Source organism: Pollachius pollachius, assembly GCF_949987615.1.
Source record: "Pollachius pollachius genome assembly, chromosome: 14".
In the NCBI taxonomy this organism is placed as follows: domain Eukaryota; kingdom Metazoa; phylum Chordata; class Actinopteri; order Gadiformes; family Gadidae; genus Pollachius; species Pollachius pollachius.
In genome coordinates, this window is record NC_136947.1 from 14,640,320 (window position 1) to 14,658,281 (window position 17,962).

A 17,962-nucleotide genomic window follows, 5' to 3' on the forward strand; every position below is an offset into this window, starting at 1 on the left:
TCGGTTCTCCGCCACGCCCTGCGACGTGATCCGACAAGACGGTAGGACACACACTCACACACACACAGAGCTTGGAAGAAATAACAGAACCAGACAAAACACACAGACACACCTAGTCCCGGTTGTCATGACGACAGCCAACCCATGACCACATCATGTCTCAGCAGACCCCTTCTGTCTGGGCTCCTCCTCCTCACACACCTATTCACTCACGTCCGGACCGGAGAGGAAAGCTGTTCATAGGAACACCTGCATGTGTGTACCGGTTAGGACATAGCTGTATGTCCTTTACTGGGTATAACCAGTCTGCTGGATCTCATCTACTCCTATATTTCTTTGCCAACACTCAGAACGTCTAAACATTTTCTTTTTATTCAAGAATAGCCACAAAAAGGAAGGTAGTAATGGTCTAGAAAGTCTCATCTTGCGTTATTTTTTACTGAAATACTTATTTCTGCAATATAAACCAACAAAGAAAAATAACAAAACAAGATCCAAACACGTGACCAGAGTGGTTCCTGTAATATTTTATTATTCAAATGTTACAATTGGATTTACAGGCAGGCAGGTACAAGCGGGCCTCTTTCAGGTCCTCAGCGGGGGGGTGACAATGACCTTTTGATGGAGGTCGACAGAGCAAGACATGAAGAAGGACTCTGGGAGACCTCACAGAACCAACTGCAGAAACACCAACGGCTTCAGATACTCAAAACATGTGACGGAGCAAACGGGAACACTGTTTAACGATGCGCTCTTCAAGAGGGATCTAACCACCAATAGCAGACACCAGCCTACTGGCTGCATCATTGAAGTCAGCTCCAGCCCAGCCAACCACAACAAAGCGGAGCCGTACAAGGGGGTTGATCCAACCTATAGGAGGCTGGTGAATGAAAAGAGGGCGGTACCTCAGAGGGCTGAGCGACTGAACTTCATTAAGTTTTAAAAGCCACTTTGAAGGTTTGAGCGGGCCACATTTGAGTGGGCGGAGGTAGAGGAACGTCTTGCTAGATGTTCTAGATGTTTCTCCAGGGGGGAAAGAGGAGCTGTATGGACCTGAAGGAGTTCCCTGCTTCTCGTCTGGAGCGACGGGGGATATGAAGAGGTGAAGATAAACGTGGAGGAAGATAAAGTCCTCAACCGGGACCGTGATTACAACCAACCTTTATATTAAGGCACAAAATGCTAATTAAACAAAGTTACCTAGAAACTTGTGTGAAGAAGCATACTTTCCTTGGACTCAAAGCGTATAAATTCAGTAATATGATTGGTTAGGCAGGTGGTGGGCGGGGCCACAAAGACCCCTGATCAGTAAAATGGTCAAAATAGGAACGCGAGAAAATAAAAGTAAAATTAAAATAACAAAACAAAAAATACATTTAATTAACTTGAGACCACCCTTAATAAATCAGTACACAGGAGATATTGGCGTAGCTATCGAGCAGCGACACAGAGCCATGTATACAAGCAAGCATATTATAACATACCACAGACGTTATCCATATTTATATATTTATATATATTAGCTGGAGATTTGAGTTGATGGGTCTTTCTGATAAAAGATAATAGTCTAGCGGTTTTGGGTGTCAGAGCTTTAAAACAAAACAAAAAAACTAAAATAAAAACCTGAATTATTTAAGAATATATTTACACAAAATAACAAACTCCTCACTCGACGTCAGAATAAAAAACATTCACACAAAAATAGAACATTTGAAATAATTATTAGCACCAGTGTATCAGATAAAACGTTTCACTACGCAAAATGTACAAAGTTGCATAGTGTTTGATTGAGCCTGGACACGGGGTGGGGGGGTGGGGAGAGGAAGCGGGCAAGGTCGAAGGTTAAAGGTCATTAGCGACACGAAGGAGACAAGCGAGCAGCTTCCGCAGAACAACACCGAGCTTGACTTTCTAGAAATCTGTTTGACCTCTGACCTTTGTGATTCTCTGTGGGAACGTGAGGAGGTGGCTGAGGAAGAGGGTGAGGAAGAGTGACGATCAGGGAGGTGTGAATACTGAGAAGGGAGAGAGGGGTGTGTCCCTCTATCTCCTGGCTGTAGTGTCTTCAGGACAGACAGACAGACGACAGTACAGTGAAATTGGAGGATTCCTTCAATGCATGCTTTCTAGTAAGAAAAAATAAAAACAAACCAAAACAACAAACATGGTCGATGAACAAAAACAGTTCATGAAACTGTCAGTTGAAACCACAACCCACAGACGGAGTCAAACAGGAGGTCTGGTCCGAATCACGTCCGTTATTCGCGTTATTTTGAAATATCGGTTTGGTTCCGGTTCAGCTGAATGGCTGTTAAACTTCCTTTGAACAGTCTGGGTGGAGGGTGGAGGTGAGCCGAGGGTGGGGGGCGCAGTCACAGTGTGTGTATGTGTGTGTGCATGCTCTAGGCTCAGAGGCACGTCGGGGGTGCGCCGCGTCGCACGTTCCCCGGCCGACCGCTGTCGTCTCAATGTAGGAAAAACAAAAAGCGTGCGCTTTTATTTTGAAAAAAACTGTGAACACGGCACTAAACTCTGCCTCTCTCTCTCTCTTGCAAAAAGACAAGACGAACCAACGTATCAAATAATTAAAAGTAAGGGTTTTGGTACAACGGTGGTGGCGTGTATGTCGTTTCTGTTGCCGGGATGATTTTGTGAGAGGGATGGGGTGAGGGGATGGAGGAGGGGGCATGTGTCTGGGTTAGGGGGGCGGGGTTAGGGCTGCTCTAGAGAGGGCGTGTTGAAGCACCCGTCCGGTAACGTCTTCTTGATGTCGTTGAGGTTGGCGATGTCGGCGCGGATCTCGCCGATCTGCCGGTCGTAGTCGTTGATCATCTCCTCCTGGCCGCGCGCCACCTCGTTCAGCTCCGCCAGCTTCTTGTCCAGCTCGCTGGTGGCCATCTTGTCCTTGGCCTTCTTCAGCGACTCGGCGATCTTGTTCAGCTTGCTCAGGTCCACCTTGTCGATGTTGCCTGTCAGGGGAATCAGGAGCTTTAGTTTAGCTTAAACTCGCCCTATTCACGTTCGTTCAAAATCATTGATTTGTCAATTATTTTCTGTGGTGAATCATTAATTATCAATCATATTTGTCTCGCGAGTTGAACCGGCCAATTCACATGCTTTATTAAAGGCTTACATTATCTTCAGTTATTATCAATCAATCAATGTTTGGCTAACTATAACGGATAATTTCGGTTATTATCTCTCCTGCTCCTATTTCATTGTTTCAAAATGTTTTGAGTTTTACCCTCTGGTCAGAGATTAAAACTATGAATGAATGAATTATCTCCAAAGCGAAACCCTGGTCACTAGTTTTGACGTCCCCTTGAGTCTCAACTGGTTTCTACTGGTGACTGTCCTGGTGCAGCCTGTACTTACCAAGCTGCTCCAGAAGGGCGGCGATGGTTCCCAGTACAGTCTTGACGGCACCCTTGGCCTTACGGGCATTGTCCTCAGCCTCCTTGGCGTTGTCCGAAGCCTTGTGGGAACATCGAGCAACATTAAAAATAGAACAAACGGCTAGCTTACACATTACACTTAACAGTTTTACACAGTACAGCCAGCACTAGCAGCTAGTTCTACACATTACAGCCAGCACTAACACCTGGTTTAAGTTTTAAGCAAACACTAACGCGTCTCGTCCATTACAGCCAGAACTAACAGCTAGTTGATACTTAAGAGCTAGCCACAAAACCTTGTTTTACACAGCTAGCACTAGCACCTAGTTTTGCTCATCACAGCTAGCACTTTACACATCAGCCTGTGAGCGCTGCATCGGGCGTACCATGCCGGCCATCATCATGTCCTGGTCCGCCTCGGCCTTCTTGCGTCCCAGCTGGTCCTCGGCAGCGCTGAGCTGGTCCATCAAGGTGCCGACCTCCTTCTCCAGCACCGTGGTGTCCTGGAAGGCCTTCTCCGCCTCCAGCTTGGTCTTAGCAGATCCCTGCGCAGAGGACGCGGCATCAGGCCCGGCTGTCTCTAAAGTCTCTCTCTCTTTCTCTCTCTGGGTGTAATAGTCTCTCACTCTCTGGGTGTTATAGTCTCTCTCTCTCTGGGTGTAATAGTCTCTCTCTCTCTGGGTGTAATAGGGTCTCTCTCTCTGGGTGTAATAGTCTCTCTCTCTCTGGATGTAATAGTCTCTCTCTCTCTGGATGTAATAGTCTCTGTGTGTAATAGTCTCTATATCTGGGTATAATAGTCTCTCTTTGGGTATAACAGTCTCTGGTCGTAATAGTCAATGTGTAATAGTCTGTAATAGTCCCTCTCTCTTGGTGTAATAGTCTCTCTCTCTCCCTGTGTAGCGTCTCTCCCTGTGTAATAGTCTCTCCCTGTGTAATAGTCTCTCCCTGTGTAATAGTCTCTCTCTGGTACCTTCTGCACGGTGCTGGCGATCTTCTCCGCGTCCTCAGCCTTGGCCTTGGCCTCACGGGCGTCGGCAGCGGCGTTGCCTAGCGCCGCTTCCGCCTGCCGCGTCTTCTCGTTGGCCGCGATGATGGTGGCGTTGATGAGAGGGATCTTCCTCATGGCTTCCTCCGCCGCCGTCTTGTTGTCGTTCACGCGCTGGTCGAAGTCTGGGGGCAGGAGGTAGGGTCACAAACGAGGACAGAGAAAAACACCAGCCCGGCCGGAACTACAGACCAGACCAATAGACAGGACATAACTACAGACAAGACAGACAGACGGTCCAGAACTACAGAAACAGACTGATATACAGACAGGCCAGAACCACAGAGCAGACGGACAAGCAGTCAGACTCAGACAGACAAGCCACAAGGCAGACAGACAGAGACGGACAGACAGACAAGACAGAAGGAGACCAGATAGGCAGGAGGACCAACTACAGTCCACACCGAGACAGACAGAAAGCAAGCCAGGTTGACAGACAGACGGGTACCTCTGAGGTTAGCCAGGATGTCCTGAGCCTCCTGGTAGGTGGACCTTCCCTTCTTAGCCGCCTCTTCAGCCTGAGCTTTAGCCGCGTCGGCGCGTGCTAACAGCTGGTCTGCCGTCTGTAAACAACATATTGAGCATTAGCACCCGCTAACAGTAAGCTAACAATCCAGCATTATCCCCTGCTAACACCATTCAACAGTTAAAAACCATTGACAATGTTCTGAAGGAGGACTACGGCTCATGACATTAACCCCTCCCAACTGAGAGAGTAACAATGAATCAAACCGACCATAGCCAAGTTTAGCACCACTTTAACACCATCAGTCCCTCGGTACAAACTTTAACCTCTAGCGGTTCGTCCCTCTCTGGTCACTGTAGACTAGACACAACGAGACCTATGTGAGTGGGAATAGGCCCAGGAGGTTCCCGGTTCGATTCCAGCCTTCTGACGCTACCTCCGACCCCCTGTTATTTGTTCAATCACAGTACGTCTCTTTGGATGAAAAGAGTCAAATCCATGACGCAACGTGACCCTCCCTGTTGCCGGGAGAGACGGCCGTTGAATGAAGAATGGCCTCAGTGTCTCCGTGGGCTAGCGCAGCGAGCTAGCGCTATGTATAGCATCGCCACACTGACGGCTAGCACGCGCCCCTGCCTCACCCATGGAGGCTAATATTAGGCAGAAGGACAGATAGACAGATTCTCTCTCCCTGTATGAGGTCATGATGACGGCAGCCATCAGCTGGTTGATAACTCACCATCATTAAATTCAGTTTTAATAGATGGGGGATCTTTTATTTTGAAGTCAAATTTGGGTTGACTGGGTCCGAGGGAGCTATGATTCAAATGTGTGCGACTCCGTTGGGTGACCTCACTGTCACGAGGAACATCCTGATGCCTTGCTCAATGACCCATACTGTGGCATGACACAGTATATGTACATGTAGTATTTTCACATTAAGAGCGGGGAAACCTCCTGTACCTGCTGTTCCGACTTGCCCTTCTCCAGCAGCTTGCGGACTTCCTGTTCCTTGGGCTTGAGGTCGTCTCTCAGCTCGTTGTACTCCTTCTCCGTTTTGTCGATCAACTTGTCCAGGTCCGAGGCTTCCTTCTGGATGTTAATGGCCTCGTTCTGAACAACACACACACACACACAGACGGTTCTGGTTCACCCTCTGGTACACACTCATTCACTCTCTCTCTCTCCACCTCTCTCTCCCCCTCCCCTACCCCACACCGTTGTACAGCCCCACTAGCCTGCCTGTGGTGGTGGTGGCGGCGGTACATACCTCCAGGGCCTCGGTGTCGTAGGTGGGCAGGCTGGTCAGGTTGGCCATCATCTGCACCGCCCTTTCCCCGGCCTCCTCCGCCTCCGCGTGGACCTTGTTGGCCTGCTTCTCCAGCGCCTTGGCCAGCTCCTTGGCCTCGTTGTACCTGTAGACACACACCTTGAGCAACAATCGCCTTTCCACCAACGCCACAGTGATCCATCCTGTCAGCCTCATCTCGGGACTTCCTCTGAGCTGTGCACGTCAGTTCAGCCCCGTGTGTGTGTGTGTGTGTGTGTGTGTGTGTGTGTGTGTGTGTGTGTGTGTGTGTGTGTGTGTGTGTGTGTGTGTGTGTGTGTGTGTGTGTGTGTGTGTCCCTGTCCCTCCCTCCCTCAGGAAGTTGGATGACATACTTCCTGTTGAGCTCGTCGATTTCCTGGCCGGTCTTGCCCTCTCCGTCCAGGGTCTTCGTCAGCAGGTTGTAGGCCTTGGTGGACGTGTCGTTGGCGTCCTTAGCGATCTTTTCGATCTGGTCGGCGTCCATCTTGTGCCTAGAAATAAAGTTAGTGATGCCATTATGTTAGGAATAATCTCAAGACAATCGCAATCAAAAACAAGCAAAAAAAAACAACAAAAAAAATAAAAACCGTACTCCAAATCTCTAACCCTAAATACAATAAATGTTCAATACAAGTCCTTAAAAAACAGAAAGACATCCAGAAAGGGCTGATCTTACTTGTCGGCCAGCGTGCGCGCCTCCTCGGCCAGCAGGGTCATGTTGTTGGGGTCTCCAGGGAGGGGGGTTGGGATGTTCTGGGAGACCAGAGAGGAACCCTGTTAGTACAATACTGAACCACCACCCCCAGGGGGTTAACAAAGGCACTAAGCTAGTGCTGTCAGTTTAACGCGTTATTAACGGCGTTAACGCAAACCAATTTTAACGGCGTTAATTTTTTAAGCGGGCGATTAACGCTCTTTTGGCAAACGTCGTTGTATTTTCACCTGCTGTCTAGCAACAACTAGTCACGTTAGAAAAACTACAACACCATACCGGATCTACACCGGAAACACAACAACAAGCACGCCGCACAAACTTGTTGGGGCAAGGAGGAATATTCATACTGGTTTAAATAATAAATGTTATAGTATTACCCATCTTTGCTGAGCAAGAGTTTTGTTCGAAAGTTCAGTGATTGAAACAAATAAAAGCCCGTTTTACGGAAGGCCTACCACTGTCATGCACCCGATGTCAAGTGGACCGGGTTGAAATCACTGCGGGTCTCTCTTCTTACTGTCGTTCTCAACACTCTCTGATCTCACTAAAAGGCTAGCAGCACGAAATCAAGGGAATTTTTAGAATATGAATAAATGTGCGATTAATCGAGAGTTAACTATGACATTAATGCGATTAATCACGATTAAATATTTAAATCGCTTGACAGCACTAGACTAAACCCAAGTCCAGACTACTCTCAATCCTTCAGGGGCTTGCACTGAAAAGTGTGGAAGGCTTTACAGTCAGAGTGGGGTTCACAGACAGTCCCGACCGTGATCAGCCCAGCTCAGATCATAGCAGATCTGAGGTGGTCTGGTATGATCGGAGCTGTATGTCAATAGTACCTGATAAAACAAAATACATTTTTGGGGTCTATATTTATTATTCTCACATTGTCAATGCATACCTATTCTCCGAAGTTACATTTTAATTTAAATTAATTCTATTTTCCACTGCCGCCCATATATCCCGCCATGGATTACTAAAGTCCATCTCGGGTAAGACCTGACTAGGCTGCCGCCAACACCACCACCACCACCAGACCGGGCCGGTTCCTCCTCCACCCACCACGTTAGCGATGGCGGCCCGGGCATTGTCCAGCTGGTGGCGGGCGCGGTCGATGAGCTCCTCGGCGTGCTGCACGCGCGTGCGGGCCTTGTCCGCCTGCGCCCCGCTCTGGTCCACCGTGCTGCGGATGTTCTGCAGCCGGTTCCACTGGGTCGTCAGGGTGCCGTTGATGGAGGCCAGCCGCTCCAGGAGACCCTTGTCCACGTCTGGGGGGAGAGGGGGGGGGGAGGGAGGGAGAGGGTGGAGAGGGAGAGAGTGAGGGGGAGGAGGAGGGGGGGGGAAGAGAGAGAGAGGGGGGGGGGAGGGAGAGGGTGGAGAGGGAGAGAGAGGGGGGGGAGGGAGAGAGTGAGGGGGGGGAGGAGGGGGGGAAGAGAGAGAGAGGGGGGGGAGGAAGAGGGGGGAGGGAGAGGGCGGAGAGGGAGAGAGTGAGGGGGAGGAGGAGGGGGGGAAGAGAGAGAGAGAGGGGGGGGAGAGAGGGGGGGGAGGGAGAGAGTGAGGGGGAGGAGGAGGGGGGGGAAGAGAGAGAGAGGGGGGGAGGGAGAGGGGGGGAGAGGGAGAGGGGCAGAGAGGGAGAGGGGGGAGAAAGAGAGAGAGGGGGAGGATGGGAGAGAGCGAACACTAGTAAACACACTGCAGACTATAAACGCTACACCGGTGGTGGTTGAGGTGGTGTGGTGATGAGAAATAGGGTGGTGGTTGTGGTGGTCGAGAAGGGATATACAGCTGGGGTTAGGGAGCTTATGCGGTGACCGGGTTGTGGTAAACACTGATTGGGGTGGGGGTGATGTGGTATAAGGTAATGGGGTATAAGGCTGTTGTGGTGGTGTATACTATGGTGGGGGGGGCATAAGGTGGTACCTTTGCTAGTCTGGGCCTCCTCCAGCAGTTCCATGATGGCCCTCTCTGCCTCACGGAGGCGCTCTTCGAAGGCCGCGTCGCTGGGCTGGTCCTTGCTGGAGCTCAGGTTGTCGATCAGGTTCTGGAGGTCGTGCAGCTTCTGCCTCTGCTGGTTCACCTGGATGGGCGAGGTCACAGTCAGCCACACACACACACACACACACACAGCCCCGCGGTCTGAGTGCCTTTAAACTGGGCGGGCCGAGAGGAGCCCCCCGGCGGGCGGACAGCCTCACCTTGTCCCGGACCAGGCTGTAGCAGTTGGGACACTGCTGGCAGCCGGGGGCCGAGCGGTTGTAGAAGTAGTTCTCCTCGCACATGTCACAGCGGGAGCCCACGAACCCGGGCCGGCACTCGCACCGGCCGTCCTCGCGACACTGGCCCGACGAAGAACCCTCGGGGTCACAGTCACACGCTGGGGGAGTTGGGGGGGGGGGGTGTCACAGAGAGGTCAGAGGTCAATACCAGCCGAGTGTGTTTCTAGTTGTGTTGCATTTAGCACTCTTAAGTTTTTATTCATTCGGAAAAGACTTTGCGGCGCTCTTACGTTTGCAGCCCGACAACCCGAAGCCGAAGAAGTTGACCTCGCAGCGTTCGCACTGTTGACCCGCCACCCCCGGCTGGCACTCACACTGCCCTGAGGCGATGTCACACAGGCCGCTGGTGGAGCCGACACGATCACAGCTACACCTGTAGAGGGAGGGATAGCATCACACACTGACACTGATGGGGGGGGGGGGGGGGGGGGGAAAGAGACAGAGAGAAAGAGAGACGGAAAGAAAGAAAGAAAGAGACAGAGAGAAAGAGAGACGGAAAGAAAGAAAGAAAGAAAGAGACAGAGAGAAAGAGAGACGGAAAGAAAGAAAGAAACAAACAAAGAAAGAAAGAGACAGAGAGAAAGAGATGGAAAGAAAGAAAGAAAGAAAGAAAGAAAGAGATGGAAAGAAAGAAAGAAAGAAAGAAAGAAAGAAAGAAAGAAAGAGACAGAAAGAAAGGAAGGAAGAAAGAGACAGAGAGAAAGTAAGAAAGAAAGAAAGAAAGAAAGAAAGAGAGACAGGAGAGGAGGAAGATGACTGAGCAGAGATGAGGAGAGAGGAGAGATTAGAAGCGATGGAGAGAACGAGGAGAAGGAGGAGGGCAGAGGAGGAAGAGGAGAGGGGCAAGGAGGTCTGACGAGGGGTAAGGGGTGAGGAGAGATGAAGAGGGAAAGAGGACGGGGGAGAGGAGAGGGTAGGGAGTGTGCAGGCGGGAGGAGGAGGGACGGTGGAGGTGGTACCGTTCACAGCCCGTTCCGCTGGCCAGGTTGTAGAAGCCGGGCTCACACACGCTGCAGTCGCGGCCGGACACCTGGGGCAGGCAGGGGCACTGGCCCGTGACCTGGGCACAGCTGGTCTGCTGGCCCTTGGTCCCAAGGGGCGAGCAGGAGCAGGCTGGGGGGGGGGGGGGGGCAGGTTAGACATGTTATGTTTATATGTTACACTTTAAAAGACTTATTATACTTTTATTAACAGTGATGCCACATACAACTCTGAAGCATAAATATGTTGAAATAGGTTTGATCTATATAGAATAGACACAATATATTATACTTACTAGAACAGTAAATGTACTTATTTTATCAGCCGGGAAACGACTAATTATGTAATAGTAAAATGAATATAGCATTAACAGTGATAACACTATCAATACACAAACAAACACATTCCCAAAAAAAACACTGCAACCACAAACACACACTAACCACACAACACCCCCCCCCACACACCTTTGCACTTGTCTGCGGGGCTGGGGGCCAGGGCGTTGCCGTAGAAACCCTCCTTGCAGCGGTCGCAGAAGAAGCCGTCCGTGTTGTGGATGCACTTGAGGCACTCGCCCGTCTCGCGGTCGCAGTTGCCCACGGCGTTGGGGTCCATGTTGTCGCTGCACTTGCACGCGCGGCAGGCCCGCACCGCCCCCTTCTGGCCCAGCGGGTCCCCGAAGAAGCCGTCGTCACACAGCTCACACCGCTTCCCTGGGGGGGTGGGGAGACCCTGGGGTTAAGGGCTGATGACGCGTCCGTCTAGGCTAGGGGGATCTCCACTGCCGTGACTCAGGACCCTGAGATCCAGACCCGGACGTCCAGACCCTTAAAAGTTCAAGGCCCTGAGGTCCGGACCCTTAAATGTTCCAGACCCCTAAAAGTTCAAGCCGCTTACAAGTTCAAGCCCCTTAAAAGTTCAAGCCCCTTAAAAGTTCAAGCCCCTTAAAAGTACCAGCCCCTTAAAAGTTCAAGCCCCTTAAAAGCTCCAGCCCCTTAAAAGCTCCAGCCCCTTAAAAGTTCCAGCCCCTTAAAAGTTCCAGCCCCTTAAAAGTTCCAGCCCCAGATCCAGACCCCCCCATGGTCCCTGGTGCCCCAGCCTACCTGTGGTTCCAGGGGGACAGTTGGTGCAGACCACCTCCGTGGTGCGCGGCACCACGGCGCAGGTGGCTCCGTTGGGACAGGGGCAGGCCTCGCAGTCTTCGTCGGTGCCCTTGGTGGAGTCGCCGTAGTAACCGTCCTTACACCGCTCACAGCTCTGGCCCGCCGTGTCGTGCTTGCACTCACACGCACCTGGAAAACACACGCAGAACCATTAAAACCAGTGGAACCAGTAGAAAGGGTGGAGCCATTAAAACCGGTACAACTAGTAGAGCAATTAAAACCAGCATCACCAGTAAAACAATCAGCCATTAAAAACAGTGGAACCAGTGGATCCATTATGAACAGTGCAAGTAGAGGCATTAAACCAGTAGAACCATTAAAACCATCCAAGACCAATGGAATGATCAAAACGAGAGCCTGCAAAATACCCAGTTCAATTAACACATGTAAAGCTGACAGAAACCGAAGCATCCATAATGCATATCGGTGTTATTTCCATCTTTATTGAAGCAGATTGCTTTGAGAACTAATAGGTCAGAGGACTTCAAAAGGGAAAACACTAATCTATGGGACTATTCACAGACTAATAAAAACATGGATTTCGTCCCATTAACGTAAACCTTTAACAATCAAAACAACCTCAAACCCAATCCGCCACAAAGCCGCCCCAGTACCCAGCACTGTCCCTGCAGCGACGGCATGCGTCCCAGTGCTCCCCTCCCTCCCACCCCCCGGCCACCAGAGGGCGCTGTCCGACCTGAGGTGGGGTGGCAGGAGTCGCTGTGGCCGTTGCAGTTGCAGGGCTCGCAGGCGCTGAAGGCCCCCAGGCCGGGCTGCGCGCGGCGGTACTTGGGGCTGCACTGTTCACAGTGTTGGCCCTGGTAGCCCGGGGGACACGTGCACTGCTCCACCCAGCGGGCCGGCAGCCCCGGGCCGCGCCGCGCCGTCACCAGGGACACGGCGCCCATGTGACCGGAACCTGAGACCACCACAGGGAGGGGGACGTTAGCACAGGATGGAGAAGGCCGTGTGTGTGTGTGTGTGTGTGTGTGTGTGTGTGTGCGCACGCACGCACGCACACGTGGGGTGTAATCGCGTATGCACGAGTGGGTGTGTGTACTAGGTGTGCAAAAGTGTGTGTGTGTGTGTGTGTGTGTACTTTTCTCGCTGTAGGTTCCTCGGATCTTGATGGCGGTCAGGTTGTGGAGAAGTTTCTGGAACTCTGGGTGGCTGAGGCTCGGCCTCCAGGGGTAGTTGGTCTGGTCATGGAGCCTGAGAGAGAGACACACACACACACACACCGTTTAATATCCCCAGAATATAGGGTCATAAAGGACCATCAGCACCCAGAGGCCCCGCCCTCCTCTGACACCCTCGTCACCACCATCACCTCTCTGCCTCTCACCTGAACACATAGGTCTGCACGTTCTCGCTGGGGTAGGCGTTGCCCTGGGCGATGAGTGGCACGGCCACCCGGAGCCCCGCCCCCTCCAGCACCAGGTCCTCGGCTGACATCCGGTTGTCCCGTCGGCCCACGCGGAAGTTCAGGCTCAGGTTCTGACCGTAGCTCAGCAGCTGGTTACCCAGGAACTTCTCTGTTAGGGGGGGGACCAAATGACTCATGATGCAACAGCTAGGCCTACATTGCCCGTGATGCTACAGCTAGGCCTATATCACCTATGAGGCTAAAGCTAGGCATACAACACCCATGATGCTCAGATAGAGGTTCCTTTACCCATGAAGTTCAGCCAGACGTACCACTAAGCATGATGCTCTGAGCTAGAACTACATTACCCATGAAGCTCAGCCAGACGTACCACTAAGCATGATGCTCAGAGCTAGAACTACATTACCGCTGACGCTTACCTGGAGCAATGAAGTACATGGGGAAGTAGTCTTCTGCCATGAGGGAGATCTCCTGGGTGCTGGACGACCACTCCACTGGCACACTGCTGGAGTCCCTCTGCTGACCCGTCCACTGCTCATCATCTGCTCACACACACAGTAGCATTTCCATTAGCCTTCATATTATTAACATCATTATTAAAATGTTACCATTATCGTCTACATTAGATTTAGCATTTGTATCGGCATTAGCAGTTGTAGCATCACCATAAACACTAGCTTCAGAACTAGCATAATAATTAACAAAATCTCTAGCACTAGCATAGTGAAGTACAAAAGCTTCAGCACTAGCTTCAGCACTAATCATCAACAATAGCCTATTAGCTAGCATCATCATAAACAATAGCTTCAGCACTAGCATCATCATAAACAATAGCTTCAGCACTAGCATCATCATAAACAATAGCTTCAGCACTAGCATCATCATAAACAATAGCTTCAGCACTAGCATCATCATAACATCAGCTTCAGCACTAGCATCATCATAAACAATAGCTTCAGCACTAGCATCATCATAACATCAGCTTCAGCACTAGCATCATCATAACTTTAGCTTCAGCACTAGCATCATACCTCTGCTGAAGGAGGAGGAGATGGAACTGATGCTGTATCCCTCGGCGCTGTCACACACAGAGGAGTGCTGGAAGCAGAAGCAGGGCGTGCAGCCCTGGGGGTTCTGGGGGTCCAGGTTGAAGAAGCCCAGGTTGCAGCTGAACAGACAACACACAGGTTCTACAGTTTAGACCCAGCCGGAGAACCTTAGAACAACCCCTTAGAACATTCAAACCAATCCCTTAGAACCCACCTCAACATCAGCTTAACACACAGGTTCCAATGTTAAGACGCAGCCCTGGAAACCACCTCATTCTCAGAAAAACGTTCTGTTTAGAACCACCCCCTAAGAACCCATTTCAGCTTAACACACAGGTTTTACTGTTTAGACCAAGCCGTAGAACCAACACCTCAGAACCCACCTCAACCCATCTAAACACACAACAACAAGGTTCTGTTCAGCTCCAGCCCTCCTCCCGAGCAACTAACAGTACAGACGCTGATAACACCCAGCCTTAGAAAAGAGGTACAGGGTTTAATCTGCATATATGTTATAAAATGTCTTCCAAACAATGTATTTATCCTATATTTGAGTAGGGTTGGGGACCATGATAAAGGCAGGATAGTGTCGTGGTTACAGTGGCTCCCAGATGAAAGGGACTGGGTCTGGGTTACCCAATGTCTGCAGTCTACCTGTTGGCATCCGAGAGCAAGACTCCTTATCTGTAGTCGCCCCTTCACGCCGTGTACCATTAAAAGATTGCTTCAGTGTCTTAAATATATAGATCAATATTTGATGGGCATTTTGAGCCTTTATGGAAAGGAGAGTGAAGAGAGGGAATGACACGTAGCACAGGACCACAGCTTGGAATCGAACCTGGGTCACTACAATACATAATGCCCACATGGTGGGCGCACTACTAACTAGTATCTAGAGACTAGTAACTAGAATAATTTAGTTCAAATCATGCCTTAAAATGTTTGTATAATTAATGAAAAAAACTATATTAATAAATGTGTGTGAAGCAGGGCCTAATCTGGTTCCACTGCTGTGCCCTGTAAGTGTGAACTTTGACCTCTGTGTTGCTGACCCTGTGCCATGGGAGCCATGCTGGCACGGTCTCACGGTCTGCATGGGACCGGTGTCAGACCGTATAAGTAGGAGCACAACATCCTGTTTGGATTGGCCGAGTGGCTCGCCCCACCAGAACGTCTCCCACCGGGGGTCAGTGGTCAGCCAGGGGGAGGGAGGGGTGAGGATCTGTGATGTAACTCTAGAGTTCTTTCTATGGCCATGAAACAGACTGGTTTCCTCGGTGATAAAAGGCTATGTGTTCTATCCCCTCAGCCAACCGACTGGATGCCGTGTGCCTTGTGTGTGTGTGTGTGCGTGCATGTGCGTACCGGTCACAGTTGAAGCCCTCTACGTTCTCTTTACACTTGCAGCGTCCGGTGTCCACATCACACTCCTGCGTGCTTCCCGACGGGTCACATGAGCACGGCCTGCGGGAAATCAACCAATCACATTACAGCTCTGTTTGACAGACTACAGCATGCCCCAATCACAAGTTTTTTTTGTTTTTTTGTTTAGATCCTTCCTAAAAATCCACTTGAGCTGTGGACACAGGAGCAAGTCACGGTTTTGAATTGGAACAAAATGAAAACAACGTGTGAGAAATGGAGACGTGAAACCAGCAGATGGTTGACCTTTCGGACGGAGTGCCCGGAGTATGTTCATGTTACACTCAGACATAAACACGGCTAGTCTGCGGTTTTTTGTTGATCACAGAACGGACATCAACCAAAGTAAACAAAAAGTGCTTATCCTGATGCAAATGTCCACGTCATGCCGACAACATGATGCTCATTGAATGCTAACATTATGGGGCTGACATTTAAATAGACAGACAGACAGACAGACAGACAGACAGACAGACAGACAGACAGACAGACAGACAGACAGACAGACAGGCAGGCTACCTGCAGCCAGCCTCGGTCAGTGTGTGGTATCCAGGCTGACAGCGGTCACACTTGTCTCCCGTCACTCCTGGTTTACAGCTGCAGCGCCCCCCGGTGGCACACTGGGTGCTCAGAGAGCCTGCAGCACAGCAGGGGAGATAGAGGGAGGGAACAGGGCCCGTCAGGTCAACTGGTAGAGCGAGGCATCCACACAGCACAGGGTCAGGGGTTCTATTCCTGCTGACGTGTTTATGCATGCAGTAGTGTACCCCTCTTTGGTTAATACGGTAAGTGGCATATTATTAAATACAATGAGAGGAGCGGAAGAGGATGGGTGGAGGAGAGCATCTGAAGAGGAAGGAGAAGAGACGGAGTGGAGGAGCAGGGAGGATAAGGGATGAGGATTGAAGGGAGAACGAGAGGAGTGAAGGGAGAACGAGAGGAGGAGAGAAGTGAAGGGAGAAGGAGAGGAGAGAAGGGAGGAGCAGAGGAGAGAAGGGAGGATGAGAGGATTGAAGGGAGGAGGAGAGGAGAGGAGTGAAGGAGAGGAGGGCAGGGAGAAGGAGAGGAATGAAGGGAGGAGGAGAGGAGAAGAGGAGGAGAGAAGGGAGGAGGAGAGAGGGAAGCAGGAGGAGGAGAGAAGGGAGGAGAGGTGTCACAGTACAGAGAAGTTAAACATATCATTTACTGAAGTGAGGAAAAACACCAGGCACGTTATGAAAACCACATTCTGACCCGCTGCCACCAGAACCATCTCACAACATCACACCCGTGTGTGTGTGTGCCTGTGGGCGTGTGTTTAGCAGAATACAGCAGCATGGGTTTAAACCAACACATCTGCTACCGTTTAAAAAACATGCGGTCAGAGAGGGAGAGGGAGGAAATGTCAGATCCAACTCGCGAAACGCATCGTTAGAGTCCAATAGAAACCATATAGAGAGGAGCCCGGACCGGTAGCCATCACACTGCGGCCCTACGTTGTACATGCTGCAGCTCCATGTGCTATTGGCCACAGCTCTATGTTCTGTACAGGCTGCACTTCACCACATAAGGTTAGAGCTACAGTCCTCTTACACTGGGTGACAGCGTGAGTGAGTGAGAGGATAAACTTGCGAGTATCTGAGTGCTACAAGGGCGAAAGGATGAGAGCGTGAAGGGACGGGAGTGAGCGGGGGATGTGTGACAGGGGGAACGCAGGCGAAGCTGGGGAGGATAAGCGCGGGAACTCACCCACTGGGCTGCAGCCGCAGGGCAGGCAGCGACCCCCGGACTGGGCGCGGTAGTAGTCGTCAAGGCAGCGCTCGCAGTTGGGCCCGTCGGTGTTGTCAGCGCAGCCCCGGCAGTGGCCGCCGTGCCCGGAGGCCCGGTACAGCTCCGGGTCGAAGTAGCACTCCGAACTCTTCCCGTTGCAGTTACATGCTGTAGGACGGACACACGGACACGGACACGGACACGGACACACACACACCTTCAAATATCGGTTCACAGTTACCATGGCAATAGATTAGGCAACAGGGGACCAGAGTGTTGAGGATATGTCAATAGTTCTGCATCATATTTATTAAGGGAGATTCAAACGCGTGTGTGAGTGGAAATGCGCGTGGTTCCGCTTTTCAATGGGATTTCATTCCGTGAGGGTTGAGATCTGGTGGATTGTGGCACACAAAGAACGTCTTGATCAATCATAGATGGGTCAGAACTGCACCAGAGAAACTCAAATGAACCAAGGCGTGCCGTGTACCCCAGGTCTAAGTGGTCTCATTGACGTATGCTGCAAGTTATCTTCAATGTTGTCTTCCCACAGAGCCTCATCTAAAGAGGATTCCCGTCCCCTGTGAGGGATGCTACAGACCCTGGCTGTGGGTCTGTTAACGGTGTGTGTGTGTGTGTGTGTGTGTGTGTGTGTGTGTGTGTGTGTGTGTGTGTGTGTGTGTGTGTGTGTGTGTGTGTGTGTGTGTGTGTGTGTGTGTGTGTGTGTGTGTGGACGCAGGCCGTGGACTCACGCAGACACTCGTTGGGGGTCTCAGCGGTGGCACGGCCCCAGGGCCTGTCGTTGTAGAAGGGCTCACACACGTTGCAGTCGGCGCCCCCCGTGTTGTGCTTGCAGTTACACACCAGGCGCCCCCTGTTGTTCCTCACACACTCGCTGGCGTGGCCGTTACACTTGCACCTTATGAGAGAAAGGGCGAGGGAGCAAAGGGTCACATGTTGCAGAAAGAGGAGGGGGCGAGGGAGCACAGAGTCGTA

General features: G+C 51.1%; 1 protein-coding gene across 1 annotated transcript in view; it reads right to left on the reverse strand.

Annotated features, from left to right (window-relative positions):
- Positions 1 to 534: 534 nt before the first annotated feature.
- The window catches only part of lamc1 (laminin, gamma 1), a 47,288-nt gene continuing 29,860 nt past the window's right edge, over positions 535 to 17,962 (reverse strand). Inside the window, exons 4-28 of the mRNA XM_079750413.1 lie at positions 17,719 to 17,885; positions 16,946 to 17,134; positions 15,737 to 15,854; positions 15,161 to 15,259; positions 13,778 to 13,914; positions 13,166 to 13,288; positions 12,705 to 12,894; positions 12,459 to 12,571; positions 12,057 to 12,278; positions 11,300 to 11,488; positions 10,664 to 10,909; positions 10,175 to 10,328; positions 9,446 to 9,588; positions 9,135 to 9,313; positions 8,860 to 9,016; positions 8,002 to 8,207; positions 6,895 to 6,971; positions 6,572 to 6,709; positions 6,180 to 6,324; positions 5,873 to 6,022; positions 4,892 to 5,006; positions 4,369 to 4,568; positions 3,782 to 3,940; positions 3,376 to 3,475; positions 535 to 2,969 (exon numbers count right to left, since the gene is read on the reverse strand). Of these exons, the coding sequence (XP_079606539.1) occupies positions 2,713 to 2,969; positions 3,376 to 3,475; positions 3,782 to 3,940; positions 4,369 to 4,568; positions 4,892 to 5,006; positions 5,873 to 6,022; positions 6,180 to 6,324; positions 6,572 to 6,709; positions 6,895 to 6,971; positions 8,002 to 8,207; positions 8,860 to 9,016; positions 9,135 to 9,313; positions 9,446 to 9,588; positions 10,175 to 10,328; positions 10,664 to 10,909; positions 11,300 to 11,488; positions 12,057 to 12,278; positions 12,459 to 12,571; positions 12,705 to 12,894; positions 13,166 to 13,288; positions 13,778 to 13,914; positions 15,161 to 15,259; positions 15,737 to 15,854; positions 16,946 to 17,134; positions 17,719 to 17,885 (3,973 nt within the window). The 3' untranslated portion in view covers positions 535 to 2,712. The remainder of the gene's footprint in view (positions 2,970 to 3,375; positions 3,476 to 3,781; positions 3,941 to 4,368; positions 4,569 to 4,891; positions 5,007 to 5,872; positions 6,023 to 6,179; positions 6,325 to 6,571; positions 6,710 to 6,894; positions 6,972 to 8,001; positions 8,208 to 8,859; positions 9,017 to 9,134; positions 9,314 to 9,445; positions 9,589 to 10,174; positions 10,329 to 10,663; positions 10,910 to 11,299; positions 11,489 to 12,056; positions 12,279 to 12,458; positions 12,572 to 12,704; positions 12,895 to 13,165; positions 13,289 to 13,777; positions 13,915 to 15,160; positions 15,260 to 15,736; positions 15,855 to 16,945; positions 17,135 to 17,718; positions 17,886 to 17,962) is intronic.